This window comes from Gigantopelta aegis, chromosome 4 (assembly GCF_016097555.1).
Source record: "Gigantopelta aegis isolate Gae_Host chromosome 4, Gae_host_genome, whole genome shotgun sequence".
NCBI classification, from domain to species: domain Eukaryota; kingdom Metazoa; phylum Mollusca; class Gastropoda; order Neomphalida; family Peltospiridae; genus Gigantopelta; species Gigantopelta aegis.
The window spans coordinates 54,251,440-54,267,589 of NC_054702.1; the positions used below are offsets into that span (position 1 = coordinate 54,251,440).

The 16,150-nt window shown below is 40.5% G+C and overlaps 1 protein-coding gene across 1 annotated transcript; it reads left to right on the forward strand.

Moving 5' to 3' along the window:
• Positions 1-4,602: 4,602 nt before the first annotated feature.
• On the forward strand, positions 4,603-14,541 carry LOC121369889. Its single transcript, XM_041494966.1, has 5 exons — positions 4,603-5,069; positions 8,846-9,563; positions 10,047-10,199; positions 12,978-13,223; positions 13,976-14,541. Exons 1-5 carry the CDS (start codon positions 4,603-4,605, stop codon positions 14,195-14,197), a joined length of 1,806 nt encoding a protein of 601 aa, XP_041350900.1. The 3' UTR covers positions 14,198-14,541.
• The last annotated feature ends 1,609 nt before the right edge of the window (positions 14,542-16,150 follow it).

Below are 16,150 nucleotides of genomic sequence, written 5' to 3' on the forward strand. Positions count from 1 at the left end.
ATGTCATAAACATGAAACTTATACGCTAAGAAAATGTAACAAAAAACATATAGGAAGAAAACAAAATCTAGATTGTAAATTCCGCACCAAGGGCGTAGTGATGAGATGCAACGGGGGGGGGGGGGGGGGGAGGGGCGCCCCCGTGTGCCGTGTCCGAGGATTGCCAGTGTATCTATATGTTCTATAATATTGTATTTCAGATAATAATAGAAACATCATGAAAATAACATTTTGCTGATATAATATCATGTATGGTTGTAGTTTCAGTTTTAACAGTGAAATAAAAAATATGTCAAGAGTCAAGATTTGAGGTAGGGGGCATCAGCCAACACTATCACTTCTGTCTAAAGTATTGTAGACAATTTTTTTTCCCCACTCGAACCTAATATATAGTGTGTTTTCAGCTACCGGTATTCTACAAATCGTACACCACGTGATAAGAATGGACAGAAACGGACACGGGAGTAGGCTGCTCAGAATTGGATTTGATGAAATTAATATTTTAGTTTCAAACAATCAACTTCACATACAAAGTTTGTTTGTTGTTGTTGCTAACTTGCTTTGTTGTTGCTGTGGGTGGGTGGGGTTTTTGTGTGTGTGGGGGGGGGGTCATTTTGTTCTGACCTGAGGGTAAGGGGTAATCAACGCCCAACCTTACAACCTGACGCAACACCCACCCTATAGACGCCCTTGGTTTGAACAAAACTGGATGTACTGCTGAGCGTAATAGTCGGATGTTTATGCTCGTTAACCCATTTCTCTTACACTTCTGGCACTGGCTGGTCTTAACACTAGGATGTTTTTGGAGGTCAGACTTTCAGAACTAATCAAATATTGTTATCCTGTCCTGATGACGCCAGATGGAGTCGCTAAGGACGGCCCGTGAAAACAATATGCAACACTCAGGCAATATTATTGGTAGTAAATCTTAAGGCAGAGTAGAATTTGACTTGTAGAATGCAGGAAATTGCATTTCAGGACATCTAGTTTTCAAAATTTTACGGAGGAGCATACGCCGAACCCCCTAGAAACGTTGCTTTGCACCCTCAATCTAAGTCAGCCCCCCCGCCCCTAAATGTCTACTTGCTACCGCCGTGCCTGACACTAAATTGTTCTGTAAATGCACCTCTGAGCATTTGTATATATTTTTTAATTTCCCGGGAAGGATATCCCTCGAACCCCTTACAGATTTTGTTCCCTATGGGAGCTCGGCTCAGTTGCATTCGGCAGACTCAAACTTGCCTTTTGGGAATATTGTGACAAAACCGTGTATCCGCCCCTGAAACAGAACTGTATGATTTGTTTTATATGCTTCAATGTTTAACAAAATACTGACACCCTAAGTAATTCACTGCTTTTGTCTCCCTCTCCACTCCCTCACTCTGTCCCTTTCTCTCTCTCTCTCTCTCTCTCTCTCTCTCTCTCTCTCTCTCTCTCTCTCTCTCTCTCTCTCTCTCTGGAGCGGGACATAGCCCAGTGGTAAAGCGTTCGCCTGATGCGCGGTTGTTCTAGTGAACTCATTGGGCTATTTCTCGTGCCAGTCAGTTCACCACGACTGGTATATCAAATGCCGTGGTATGTGCTATCCTGTCTGTGGAATGGTGAATATAAAAGATCCCTTGCTACTAAATTACGAAATGTTGCACATCCAAAAGCCGATTATTAATAAATCAATGTGCTCTAGTGGTGTCGTTAAACAAAACAAACTATTTTTGTTTCTCTCTCTCTCTCTCTCTCTCTCTCTCTCTCTCTCTCTCTCTCTCTCTCTCTCTCTCTCTCTCTCTCTCTCTCTCTTTCTCTCGCCAACTCACTGCGGGTCATGCTGACCGGATCACGTTACACGAGTGTCGCCAAACACAAACAAAAATCGCACTTTTGCAAAACAGATCCTGTTGCCAGTCACCATTTGGACAACGTAATTACTCCCAGCTATGTAGGCCTATATATAAAACAAAAAGACAAAAAGAAAAGGAGAGATGAACTGATAGGTATCATTGTTTAGTAATTTTGCTAGTCCAAGTGTGTGCGGTGTGTGTATCTCAAACTTTGCTGTGCTTATTCAGAATACAAACACGGGACGTAGCTCAGTGGGTGAGAGCTGACTTGGGGTTTAATGAGTCGAAGGATCAATCCCCAGCTGTGGATCTGTTGGACGTGTTTCCGTCTCAACCAGCAGGGGCGGGGTGTCCCCACTCTTTATGATAGTGCTGCAGGGGTGCTCCCGCTTGAAACATGTTCAAAGATATCTACTTTCGAGTAATATTGTCAGAATATTAAATAGAAAGAACACTAAAACATACACGAGTATGTCCTGTTCACGTGACACCTAGCACACCTAGAATTTCCCGAAAGTTGCCAGTCGCGATTTCTTATAACTTGCAGGGGCGGGACGTAGCCCAGTGGTAAAGCGTACGCTCGATGCGCGGTCGGTCTGAGATCGATCTCCGTCGATGGACCCATTGGGCTATTTCTCGCTCCAGCCAGTGCACCACGACTGGTATATCAAAGGTCGTGGTATGTGTTATCCTGTCTGTGGGATGGTGCATATAAAAGATCCCTTGCTGCTAATCGAAAAAAGTAGCCCATGAAGTGGCGACAGCGGGTTTCCTCCCTCAATATCTGTGTGGTCCTTAACCATATGCCAGACGCCATATAACCATAAATAAAATGTGTTGAGTGCGTCGTTAAATAAAACATTTCCTTTTTACAACTTGCAAACCCTGTATGATACCAGTATTTGCAGCTAGCGGACGCAATGTCCACTAAATATCTACAATTAGCGCTAGTGGGAATTTGTTTTTGTTTTTTAAGAAAAATTAAGACTTGAAGAAAACAATTATAATAAATTGCAAAAATACTGACCGCCGCCCTGCCCCGACGATTCTGACCAGTGCCTCACAACTGTCAAAGTTTGTAAACACGTGCTAAATTATAGGAGGAAAAAAATATATATTTGTTCAACGACACCTCAGTACAGTTATGTGGTGTCTAACATGATTATTTCGATAACTGGTCAGTAGATAGAAAGAGAGGAAACTCGCTCCTGCCATATAGGCTAGTATTATTCATAAAGTAGCAAGATAATTTTTATTTTGCCCTTTCCCATAGATACGGGACATTACAATGGTACAGTGTACGAATGGTAGGGAACTGTTTGAGACGAGGAAAGCCCTAATACACTGAGCGCGATCGATCCTGTCACCCATCGCACCCCAGGCCATCGCTCTCCCACTTAGCTACATCCTTCCCTAAGATTGTAAGAGTTAAAGTTTGTTTTGTTAAACGACACCACTAGATATAGAGCACCTTGATTTATTAATCATCGACTACTGGATTTACAATGCATGGTGCACTGGCTGGAACGGGAAATAGCCCAATGGGCCACCGACGGGGATCGATCCTAGACCGACCGCGCATCCGGCGAGCGCTTTGCCACTTAGCCACATTCTGCCCCAGATTGTAAGAGTGCAAATAAAAGATATATTGCTGATATTTGTTTCGAACACCATTTGTGGCGGCGATGGGTTCAATTTTCTTTTCTGACAATCTGCACCAAGTGTCACAATAATCATGTGAGACATTAAGCCTATCTCGTGGTCCATTCACAGGGTTAAAATAGCTTGCATGATTCAATGATCCGGAGAGCTATACCAGCGGGAGCTTCAGCTCCTGGTAGGGTCACCCAAGCTGGATTGGTCAAAAGGTAGAGGCTAGTCTATGGAACACTGCCGGAGATGGAAGAGCTGGGCCAAATTATTAATACTGTACTTTTAAGGAGATGCCTAACCGCAGCCCAACGCGCATTCGTTTATGAGCGTTTTAAGAAGAAGAAGAAGAAGAAGAAGAAGACGGCAAATACAGCCATAATTTCAAATTGAGTTGTTAAAAAAAAACCCATTAATTTCTTTACAGAATATAAAGTAATTTGATGTACCAGAGTATGTTTTGTGAAAAAATAACACGATGCCATTGACAGTCTGCTATTTTGTAGCACTAGCCTATGTGGCAAACATTTAATTAAAAGTTACCAGGGCCCCGTTCCACAAAGCGATCTTAGCCCTAAGATCACCTTAAGTCCATAGCTACCTTATGCACTAAGGTGATCTTGGTGCTAAGATCGCTTTGTGGAACGGGGCCCTAGGGAATTAAAAGGGAAAAAAATCATCAGGTTTATACATGTATAAGTTGTTATAATATTTTAGAAAGTGTATGTATTTTTGTTTTACATATGGTGATTAAAAATTGTACTTTGAAAATTACTGGACAACTCAGATAGGCCTACTCGCTGTATTTTTTCAGCAATTATTTAATTTATTAATTATACGTGAAGTCACCGGAACTAATGCTGATTGTAATATGGGATAGAGGGAAAAGGGGGTGAGTCTGAGCCAGCGTTAGGCGGGATTTGAACTACTGTTCAAACACTAGACTACGGGGGATCACTTAAAAGCCAGTGTCTTTAATTTGATGTGTTGGTCTATACGTAGCCAGATAGTACTATACATAGTGTTATCTAGCATACTCTAAGTGTGTGGACTTTGTAATCAAACTGCAGTCTAATCAATTCATACGAAACAATTGATCGTAACAGCTAGCATCAGTATGTCGCGTACTGAGACCGCTGTAGGATGTCTTCTGTTTGCATCACTTATCACTGCGCTTGTTTCGTCTGACCCAGGACCGAAATACCCCATCACAGCCTCTTGGTTCAAGGATCGCTTCACGCTGGAGGAATGGAACAAGACCCTAACCACGTTCCAGACCTGGGGTGGCGACACGGTTTTCCTCAGAGCGCCACCTATGATAAAAAGAAGCATACAGGATCTTGCGCGAGATCCCAACTTCGCCTGGTGCGGGAGTTTAAACAGCAGCACCGGGGTCGGTGGAACGAAATGCTGGGATGAGGCGGTGAACGAATTGTCTGCCCTTGGGGTGAAAATTGCGGCCTTCGCTACGTACCAGTATGAAGAAAATTTTGGTGACAGCTTCATGGTCTGCCCCAAATTCGATCGAAAATTATCCAGCTCCAGGATATATTATCGTCTGGTTTTGCCGACAGTTAGTCAAAGGTTTGTGTGTGTATTATTGTTATTGCTAAAGTTATCAAATGAATAGGAAAGGAATGTTTTCTTAACGATGCCCAAGCAAAATGTTTAATACGCTGTTATCAGCTTATCATGTTCAGAGATAAAATCTTAACTGTTTCGTTGCACGCCTTCAGAAGTTGGTCTTGAGATGAGGTAGATGAGAGAGTAGGTGTGTCTACACGAACAAAAGGTTGGAAGTTAAGGGAATTTGCTTTCGCGGAAGATTACAAATTGTAGGCATTCTGATACCTGTTACCGTCGGGATGTAGCTCACTGGCAAAGCGCTCGCCAATCATATGTGCGATCGGTCTAGGATCGACCCCTGCCGGTAGGCCCATTGGGCTATTTCTCGTTCCAACCAGTGCACCACAACTGGTATATCAAAGGCCGTGGTATGTGCAATCCTGCCATTGGGATGGTGTATATAAAAGATCCCTTGCGACTAATAAAAATATGTAGTGTGTTTCCTCTCTAAGACTACGTCAAAATTACCAAATGTTTGATATCCAATAGTCGATCATTACTAAATCATTGTGCTCTAGTAGTGTCGTTAAATAAAACAAACACATTTTTTATCATCACAGCCAATTGTTTCATTCCGTACCTAAACTCATATTCCTATTGGTGGTGCACCACAAGGCACATTTGTATTGATGTCTGTAAAAACTGTATATTCCCAATTCGTCTTTCTTCCTTCATATGCCAGTTTTAGTAAATAAGTTATTCATTTTCATAAAGAAGCATTGAGAACAAACTTTGATTAAACATTTGACACCATAGGCATATTCCAATGTTTTAGCCAATGCAGTTGAAGGTCGGTAATATTTTCAAACTATCACATTCTAAGTACATTGTGATTCATGGGGTCAACCACTGTTTTGCCAAATCCCCATTCGACTGCATTGTGCAGAGGTAAGGGCCTAGTCACGTATTACGGTTTTGTTGTTCAGATTTAGCAATAATTAAAGTTACAGTCTCTGGTTACCATATTATAACATCATGTACAAATATGAAATGCAAGCTCAAATGCACTTTTAAAAAACTTGTGTGTTCGCTATGAACGGAGATCGTCAAAAGTATACGCTCGATTCGTCGCCTGTGCCTCCATTGCTCGGCAAAGCACAAGTGACAGCTTGTTGTCAGTTTCAATCAACATGTGTGTTTGCGGATTTGAAATTGTAGGGATCATCTCAAAAAAAAGAAATGAGAAATCTTGCGCTGTACGAAGAACGTTAATTCGGTTGAGGATAGGGTACTAGTCTTTCGAAAAAATCGGTTTGATCTTGACAACGTGTTGTCGACAATCGTAGGCTACCTTCCTATTTCAGAATTAATATTTTATAAAGTATTAGTAGAACTTTCAAAGTTTAGTTTGTATGACACATTGAGCATGTATATGTTTTATATGTATGGAAAGTTTGTTTTGTTTAACGACATCAATGTTAGAGCATATTGATTTATTAATCATCGGCTATTGGATGAAGGATGAGTATATATGAAGGGGGGGGGGGGGTATTGTGGATCTAAACACTTACCTGCTCAAGCTAAACAAAATTGAAATATGTTTTCTGGGGCAGCATGACGCCATATAAACTTCGCTCAACAGTCTATAACCCCCAATCCCGCTAAAATCCTTGCACACGCGCCTTGGAAACCCGCTACATTGTTTTTGCAAGGGACCGTTTATATGCACCATCCCACAAACAGGATATCACATACCATGGCCTTTTATATACCAGTCATATCGCATTGGTTGGAACGAGCCCGCCGATGGGGACCGATCCTAGATCGACAACGCAATTTACCCCCCCCCCCCCCCCACCCACCCACCTTTTTAGGTCTAAGTAATGAATAGAAATAACAAATAGTCTTGATAAATGATACATAAATCGAATACACCGACCTCTTCCTCTCCCCCTAGCGCGTTACATAATTATTGACACCCCCTTACATGTAACGCGTATGCCAACCGATGGCCACTGTTAAAATGTCACGGCAAATCCCCCACCGACCCCTAGAAAGATGTTGTACCATACCTCTATGGATATAAATATTTTTTGGAGATATGAGACGACTCCTCAGTCAAGACAGTTAAATTTGTTCAAAATCATGTGAGAACATCAGCGTCTGCGCAAATCACGTAAAGTCCCAGTTCTACTGGCGTCCCGCTAAATGAAGAAAACCAAAGCTGACCATTGCGTTTGTAGATGACCTAGATAATATAGATAAGCGAGCATTGCCAAACTATAGCGATGTGGTGGACCTTATATGTACCAAACAGAACTGGATAATCCATTCTAAATGCTTAAATAATAAAAAATATTCCAGGGACTGCAGCTTTAACAGCATGTTATTAAAACATTATTGATGTTTTCAATTAATTTCTATTTTCGGGTTTCTATAGTGATTTTACATGGCTTGTTGATGTTTTCTAATTAATCATATGACTTTGTTAGTTCAGAGGACTTGTGTAATTATTTATTATATTAATTTTTTTATGCTTTAACCAACTTTAGAAAAAAGGTTATTTTAGTCACAGCTAAGAAAACCAAATTAATATTTTTTTATCGTTTGTAAAACCCATCTTGTCACTGCAAAATATTGTTATTACATGTTTCTCATATGCCGTTGTGTAACGCTCCGAGTTGTAATAAAGTTCTGTTCTGCTACACCATCTGTTTCAGCTGTTACCTAGACAGTAAATGGGACTAGAGCAACTGATTGTATTGATTACATGTACATATCTTTCTTTTTTCTTATCCCACTCTCCCCTGTACTTCCTCTCGTTTGAATTACCCCACACACCCTTCCTTTCCTCTCCTTTGAATTATTCCACTTCCACCCGCCTTTTCTGTCCTTTGAAAGAAAGAACGAAAGAAATGTTTTATTTAACGACGCACTCAACACATTTTATTTACGTTTATATGGCGTCAGACATATGGTTAAGGACCACACAGATTTTGAGAGGAAACCCGCTGTCGCCACTTCATGGGCTACTTTTTCTGATTAGCAGCAAGGGATCTTTTATTTGCGCTTCCCACAGCAAAGATAGCACAAACCATGGCCTTTGTTGAACCAGTTATGGATCACTGGTCGGTGCAAGTGGTTTACACCTACCCATTGAGCCTTGAATAGCACTCACTCAGGGTTTGGAGTCGGTATCTGGATTAAAAATCCCATGCGTCGACTGGGATCCGAACCCAGTACCTACCAGTCTGTTGACCGATGGCCTAACCACGACGCCACCGAGGCTGGTTTTCTGTCCTTTGAATTATCCTACTACACTCTGCCTTTCCTCTCCTTTGAAGTATCCTACTGCCCCCTTCCATTTCTCTTCTTTGAATGTCATGTCACTTCTTCCAGACCTATAGTCCGTTCCACAGGGATTGCTTTTTTTTCATACTATGTAATTTAGGCCCTACTACAAGTTATTTATTTCCGAGCCAACTGATTTGTAAATTGCACACACACACACAAATTGTATTTCTTTGTTATTTCCAACTCAGTTTTACCTTTCTTCTTACGTCAAACCAAACTGAAATTATTTACAAAAAACAGTTTAATAGAATGATGGGACGGACTATAGCAGCTGTTTCGATCAATCAACCATTTAACACTTGCTTCCATCCACCGAAGGTTCAAGCACGTCTAGTTTTAGGCACATTCTCCGAATTTCTCAGAGGAAGTGTCCAAGACATGGACAGTTGTTAGCTTTGATAACGTTAAAGTATTTCAGGTCCTTGTGATTCATGTTACAGCGACCCTTGCAACATCACATCTGGCTCCTCTGTGATAGTCCTCTTCACGTCGTTTGCTGGAACTGATCCTCACGAATTACTCCTGACAGCTGCAGCTCAACACAACACGTCTGTCTTCTTTGGCGCTCCGGCACTGCCCGTTTCAGACGACATTAACCTGCTGCTTCCAGCCTATTACGAGCTGGCCAGGCGAGTCATGGTTGACCACAAGACAAGGTATTCGAAAATGTTCACTGGCGATATGCAGCACTTTATTACTTCCGAGACGAAGGACAAGAGACGCGTACGGAAGCCCATCAAGTCTAAATCTTTGTACGACTTTCTCGGTGGGTATTATTCAACCGACGAGTGTTTCCTCGGATGGGTGACGTCTGCCACACTTTATCCCAAACTGTACACAAGACTCGGTGCACTGGCTCATAGTGTTGGTAAGCGATTTGCCATATCACCGTACGTGGACACGAATCGCAGCCAGGTCAATTCAACGGTGAAGCAACACCTAGATGGGTTTCAGATCCTAGTTTCAACAAAATCGATCGACATCATTGCTGTACAGGAAGGCCGCGGGGCCGGGAAGGCCTGTTACTACTGGCCGACTCAGATTGATGATCCAGTCAGTGAAGTAGATCCTAAACTGGATGAGGTCATACGTTATCTGGATCCTAGTTTAAAAGCAAACGTAACTTTCCGACACGCTTTCACAGCAAGCAATCAAGAGGTAGACCATCACTGTTTTGTTTTTGTGTGTGTGCCCACGTATCTGCAGAACCTTAGAAACTGTTGGGGGGGGGGGGGGGCTGTGCCTTCCTTCCCCACTTAAGGACGAAATATGTTTAGGTTTTTGGGGTGTTTCTTTTGCCCTACTCTATATATAAAAAAGATAATAAATTTGATTTGTTTCCCCACTAGATATTGTGCCCCCCCCCCCCCCCCCCAACTCCAGATATCGTTTTCACGGTTACTGTTCTTCTTTCTTAAATACACAAACTACGAAAGCTGTTTGTATGCGTTTGTGCGAAATTTGTAGCAATCTCTAATGTCTCCCAAAACGTCTAACGTCTGGAACGGCAGAGCTTGCAACATTGCGTGCGTCCATGCGAGAAATGTGTGTGTGTGTGTGTGTGTGTGTGTGTGTGTGTCTTCTTTCGTAATTAGCAAGACATATAATTGAAAAAAACTGCTGTATGAGCATGTATTTCAGCTTTTTAGAGGTTTTGGCGGCATCATGGACAGTTCAAAGAAAAAGGGCCTAATTTTCGAGTATTGGTTAAATATCGAAGCTTTCGAATACCTTAGAAGTGACCCGTGTTTACCAGTGGACGTCAAGGCATCTGCGATGAGCGAACTGCTCCAGGTATTTATTTTTATGATTATCTTAGTATACTTACAATAAAATAAGATGCAAGAACATATTTCAGTTAAAGCGGCAGTATCCGGAATATTTTTATTTAAGCATATAGAACAGAAAATCCAATTACGTTTGGTGCATATATGACGCCGCACTCCGCATTGGTTTCACTACGCTGGCTTATCCAGGTCAAAAACAAACCCAATATTTTGAAAGTGGGACACTTTTGACGGGCTCGTACCGATCTCGGTTTTCATTGGCTTATCAAACGTGTGGAATTCCCCAACAAGAGATCACGTGAGATTTCGCAATTTTTGAACACATTTAACTGTCTTGATTGAGGGGTCGTCTCATATCTCCAAAACATATTTATATCCATAGAGGTATGGTACAACGCCTTTCCAGGGGTCGGTGGGTAGGGGATTTGCCTTGAAAATTTGACAGTGGCCAGCTGTTGGCATATGCGTTACATGTAAGGGGGTGTTACTAATTACGTAACGTCTAGGGATAGAGGAAGAGGGTACTGTGTTCGATTTACGTAACATTTTTCAAGACTATATGTTATTTTTATTCATTACTTAGACCTAAAAGGGTGTTTTTTGGAAATGCGCGGTCAGTCTAGGATCCATCCCCATCGGTGGGTATATAAAAGACCATGGTATGTGATATCCTGTCTGTGGGATGGTACATATAAACGATCCCTTGCTAAAAAAAAAAAATGTAGCGGGTTTCCAAGGCGCGTGTGCAGGGATTTCAGCTGGGTTGGGGTTATAGACTGTGTTGAGCGAAGTTTATATGGGGCCATGCTCCCTCAGAAAATACATTTCAATTTTTTTTAAAGCTTGGGCAAGTAAGGGTTTCGATCTCCAATACCCTCCCCCTGCACATGCACCCGATTCCTCTCTAAGATTATATGTCAAAATTACCAAATGTTAGACATCCAACAGCAGATGGAAGGAAGGATAGGATATGTTTTATTTAACGAAGCACTCAACGCATTTTATTTACGTTTGTATGGGGTCGGATGATTATTAAATCAATATGCTTTATCTTTGATGTCGTTAACCACCGCCCCCCAACTTTACCCTTTGCAAACGAAATAATATTTATTTGAATTTGTCGATTTTAACACGTAAAATTAAGAAGTGAAAACGCTCATTGTCTACTTTAGTATATTTTATTTTAAAAATATATACATTATTAATGTGTTACTAGTATACAAACTATACTTTGAAAGTTCTACTAACACTTTATAAAATATCAATTCTGAAATAGGAAGGTACGACTGTCGATAATACGTTGTCAAGATCAAACGGGTTTCAACTAAAGACTCTAGTACCCTATCCTCAACCGAATGTTATTCGTACAGCGGAAGATTTCTCTTTTAATTTTTTGAGACGAACCCTACAATTTGAAATCGGCAAACGCACGTGTTAACTGAAACTGACAACAGGCTGTCGTTTGTGTTTTGCCGAGCTATCGCGGTACAGGCGACGAATCAAGCGTATACATTTGACGATATCCGTTCATAGCGAACACACACGACTTTTTTAAAAGTGCATTTGAGCTTGTATTTCACATTTGTACATGATGTTATAATATGGTAACCAGAGAATGTAACTTTAACAGTACTGGGGCCTAATTCACAAAGGTCTCTTAGGCTCTGCTAGACAACAAAGCATCCTCCTTGTAAGTCTTTTTGCATTGCACTGCGATATCGCAAAGTTGCGAGAGTTTCTATACTCAAGACTCAAATAGAGTCTGAGACTTTAACGCCATGGCAACGCCATGCAAATTGTATGCTTGCTACATCATTAGATATTTGAGTCTAGACTCTAGCTAAACGTTTTATAAGCACTGGCCCTCACTATTTAAAGCCTTTTAAACCCCCACCGTCCGGATCACGTCACTGAAGTTGGCAACTAGTTACTGCTGCAGCTGTCGTGATTTTACAATTCCAAATAATACCAGAGCACGTCTTTCCTGTGCAAAAAGATCAACATCTTCACAGACATCTTTGTTGAACCCATGATTTTATTTTAAATAAAATGTGATGTCACAAGCAAAGTCTTTGTTTTGAGATGTTCGTACAAGCAAGTGTTTACAAAGGGTAGATTGGAACAAAATCTATTCTTGGTCTAGTTAAACAGCTATATAATGTAACAAACTGCGATGGTAGAGCAAGGGATATGAAATAATAAAGACATTACCAATTATTAGTAGTATTAAAAAAAAAAAAAAAACAGGGACGATTTACTTCTTTGATTACTTCCTTGGAAAATTTCACAAATTTTATCAAATTCTATTTAACTAGGTAGTTGTAATTATTACTAACCAGTGACGTTGACGGTGGTATATTTTATTTATACAAAAACAAGGCAAACATATCGGTAAGGATGCAAATCTAATTTCATTCGAGGTATAAACTAATATAGCTTGTACCTATCTTAGCATTTCGGTATTCATTTGGTATATCTGGCCATCTTACCGACCTCGGTGGCGTCGTGGTTAAGCCATCGGACATAAGGCTGGTAGGTACAGGGTTCGCAGCCCGGTATCGGCTCCCACCCAGAGCGAGTTTTAACGACTCGATGGGTAGGTGTAAGGCCACTACACCCTCTTCTCTCTCACTAACAATTAACACCTAACCCCCTGTCCTGGACAGACAGTCCAGATAGCTGAGGTGTGTATCCAGGGCAGCATGCTTGAACCTTAATTGGATATAAGCACGAAAATAAGTAGAAATGAAATGAAATGTGGCCATCTTGTCTTGTGTTGTTTCAGAGAAGTACAAAGTTTCGAATGGACAGAGGTTTACAAGCCGCGGGATCAACAGCTAAGAAAGTGATATCTTTCGCTTGGGATTCCGATTTCGTCTGTACAACCAACCAACATAAATACAGCCTCGCTTCGGAGATAATTGACAACTACAATCAGCCAATCATTTCAAACTGCTCATTTCACAACAGTTTTAACTTGTCCGTGGTTATCATTGGATACAGTCTGGTAGGAATGTATGACCAATTTACGGTAAGCTGTGTAAATGCGCGATGTGGCACACACATTTACAATAAAAAAAATAAAAAAAACCCACTTAAATCTTTCTCAGGGTAGAACAAAAATGTGTTTTAAGTTTTCAAAATTAAACATAATAGAATATTTATCTAAATAATGGGGAATAATTGAAAATGTGGGGGGGGGGGGGGGGGGGGGGGTTAAGCACAGAATGTAAATTTATTGCCTTTATTTCGATATTTTTGCTTACTTAATTTCTGTTATTTTTGGTGTTTCATTAATCATGTTCTTTAAAACAGATTTTAGACTTCTAGGATCATATTTAGTAGAAGTAAAAATACATGTTTATATTTACTGACACATAGTTTATTGTTAGGCCTATAATCTATATAACATTTCTGTAAATATTTAATGTTGTCAGAACTTTCTTATTCAGGGGTCGGGACGTAGCCCAGTGGTACAGCGCTCGCTTCAAGCGCAGTCGGTCTAGGATCGATTCTCGTCAGTGGGCCCATTGAGCTATTTCTCGTTCCATCCAGTGCACCACGACTGGTATATCAAAGGCCGTGGTATGTACTATCATGTCTGTGGGATGGTGCATATAAAAGATCCCTTGCTGCTAATCGAAAAGAGTAGCCCATGAAGTGGCGACAGTGGGTTTCCTCTCTCGATATATGTGTGGTCCTTAATCATATGTCCGACGCCATATAACCGTACATACAATGTGTTGAGTGCGTCGTTAAATAAAACATGTCCTTCTTATTTAGATTGACTGGCCAAAGAAGGATGGTACACGCAGACAGGATGACGTGTATGGTTACTATTTTGAGATGGACTGGGGAATCCAGCACAACAGAGTTCCAAGTCTAGTCTACGTCATGTTGTACGATATTCCCAATATGAACGTTGATCTGGAGCCCAAGGGATATGTGATGGTGACACTCAAGGATGGAGGGCATCCGTGTGTTTATGTCTATGATTACTCATAATAACAAATACAACTTGGTCTTTTAATCGACCCTGATCAGTTCTACAGTTCATCAAAACATCAACGTCTTTGTGGGTGGGTGGAGGGATTGTTGTCTTTCCTTCTAATTGTTTTAAAGCGATTACAAACGTTTCTTACATACCCGTTGGTCAGAACACCATACGTTATTTTTAATAACACATAGTTGTTTACACACGTACGTGTGTTAACAATTTTAAGACATACGATTGGCTCTTCCTAGGTGATGGCCAGGTCATCAATGCCATACGTTCAATAAAAAAAGCACGGTTAAAATCGATTATGTATGTGACGTATAGTTAACCTGGCAACCATGTGTATGTGACGCGTAAGTCAGCTACAAGTGCAAAGGGTTGTACATATATTTTAGTCGATAAAGATGTTAAAATTTGCTTAAAACCTGGTTTTTGAGGATAAGAAATAGAATAATACATTCATGTCCGTTAGATACCATTTATCTCACAACTTTCGCTCGTTAGATACATTTTCAAACAACTCGTGAGATAAATGGTATCTAACGGCCACTCATATAGTATTTTTTATATATATAACACAAACACAGATTTCCCAGCTGACGGCTTATGCATATGTACGTTGCTCACACAGTGATATTTTTGCTGTTAGGCCAAACATATTAAATACGTTACGTACTTTCCTCACGATCATTATACAAGCACTACTGTTTTTATAATGATTGGCGGATGCAGTTATGAATACACTTACATGTCACTTTGATTTCAGAAGAGACGTTTTTCATTTCATTTCAACTTATTTTCGTGCTTATATCCAATTAAGGTTCAAGCACGCTGTTCTGGACACATACCTCAGCTATCTGGGTTGTCTGTCCAGGACAGTGGGTTAGTGGTTAGTGAGAAAGAAGATGGGTGAAGTGGCCTTACACCTACCCATTGAGCTCTTAAGAACTCACTCTTGGTTGGAGCTGGTACCAGGCTGCGAACACTGCACCACTGAGGCTGGTTTTAAGATTTAAAGGAATGCTAAAGCAAGGCTTTTGGACTGGTATGCATATTCAACGATACACAATTCACATTATTGCTTAATATCAACAAGTATACTCGTATAGTTAATTAATAAAACGGTTAAATGTGACGGCTATTATATATAACGGGCGCAGCCATTTTGTACCATCCCAGTGAATACGCCCTCTGGCGAGCTGGTGGTCACGTAATACCTAACGTGTCACGTCAGGAGTTAGTCTTCGAACTGAAGAAACAAAATCTTTCCCATCTAAAATCACAAAACTGACCAATTACGTAGTCCCAGAAAAAAAAGATCAAATAAATATGTGGCAGGTAATTAAATGTATCAGCATATTTAATCTATATCCCACCAAATAACGAAATAGAGTTATAGTATTTTTTTCTTTTAAAAAGTCCAAAGAAAAAATGCATATTATTAGGCCTATTGGTAGGATACGTGCGAGCAAAAACGACCACTCACGATACCCAAGTGATAATTTTCTTAGAGCATTTGTTTACACTGTGCATACTAGACAAGTTGGACCTGAGCTGACGTCACTTCGCCCCAAGCTATACCACCGGACGTCACAAAAACGAAACAAAACGACTGCCCCCAGTTAGCAGGAATAATCACGGTTTTTTATTAATTCTAAAATTACGCGTTTTTCATTTGTTAAAGTGTCAGTATGTGTCGGTGGTCCGGGATGCATCTTTCCAACACGTAAAGCTCTTGTTGGAGTTTAGTCTACCTTTAACTTTGGTATAATGATGAAAGGGATGCAAGAGTCTAAAGCAATTGCTGTATGTACTGAACAACAAAATAAATAAAATATATAAATATTTTCTTTAAACTTCAGTTTGAATCCAATTAGCTTTTGTGTTTATTCAAATTGTTAATGTCTTGACCATTTCAGGCCCATTTTGACAGTCTGTTTAACACAATAATTTTATCATGA

Coding starts and splice junctions, on each gene's coding strand:
- LOC121369889 (XM_041494966.1), top strand. CDS start 4,603: ATGTCGCGTACTGAGACCGCTGTAGGATGTCTTCTGTTTGCATCACTT. Junction 9,564..10,046: donor TCACAGCAAGCAATCAAGAG/GTAGACCATCAC, acceptor CATGTATTTCAG/CTTTTTAGAGGTTTTGGCGG. Junction 13,224..13,975: donor GAATGTATGACCAATTTACG/GTAAGCTGTGTA, acceptor CTTCTTATTTAG/ATTGACTGGCCAAAGAAGGA.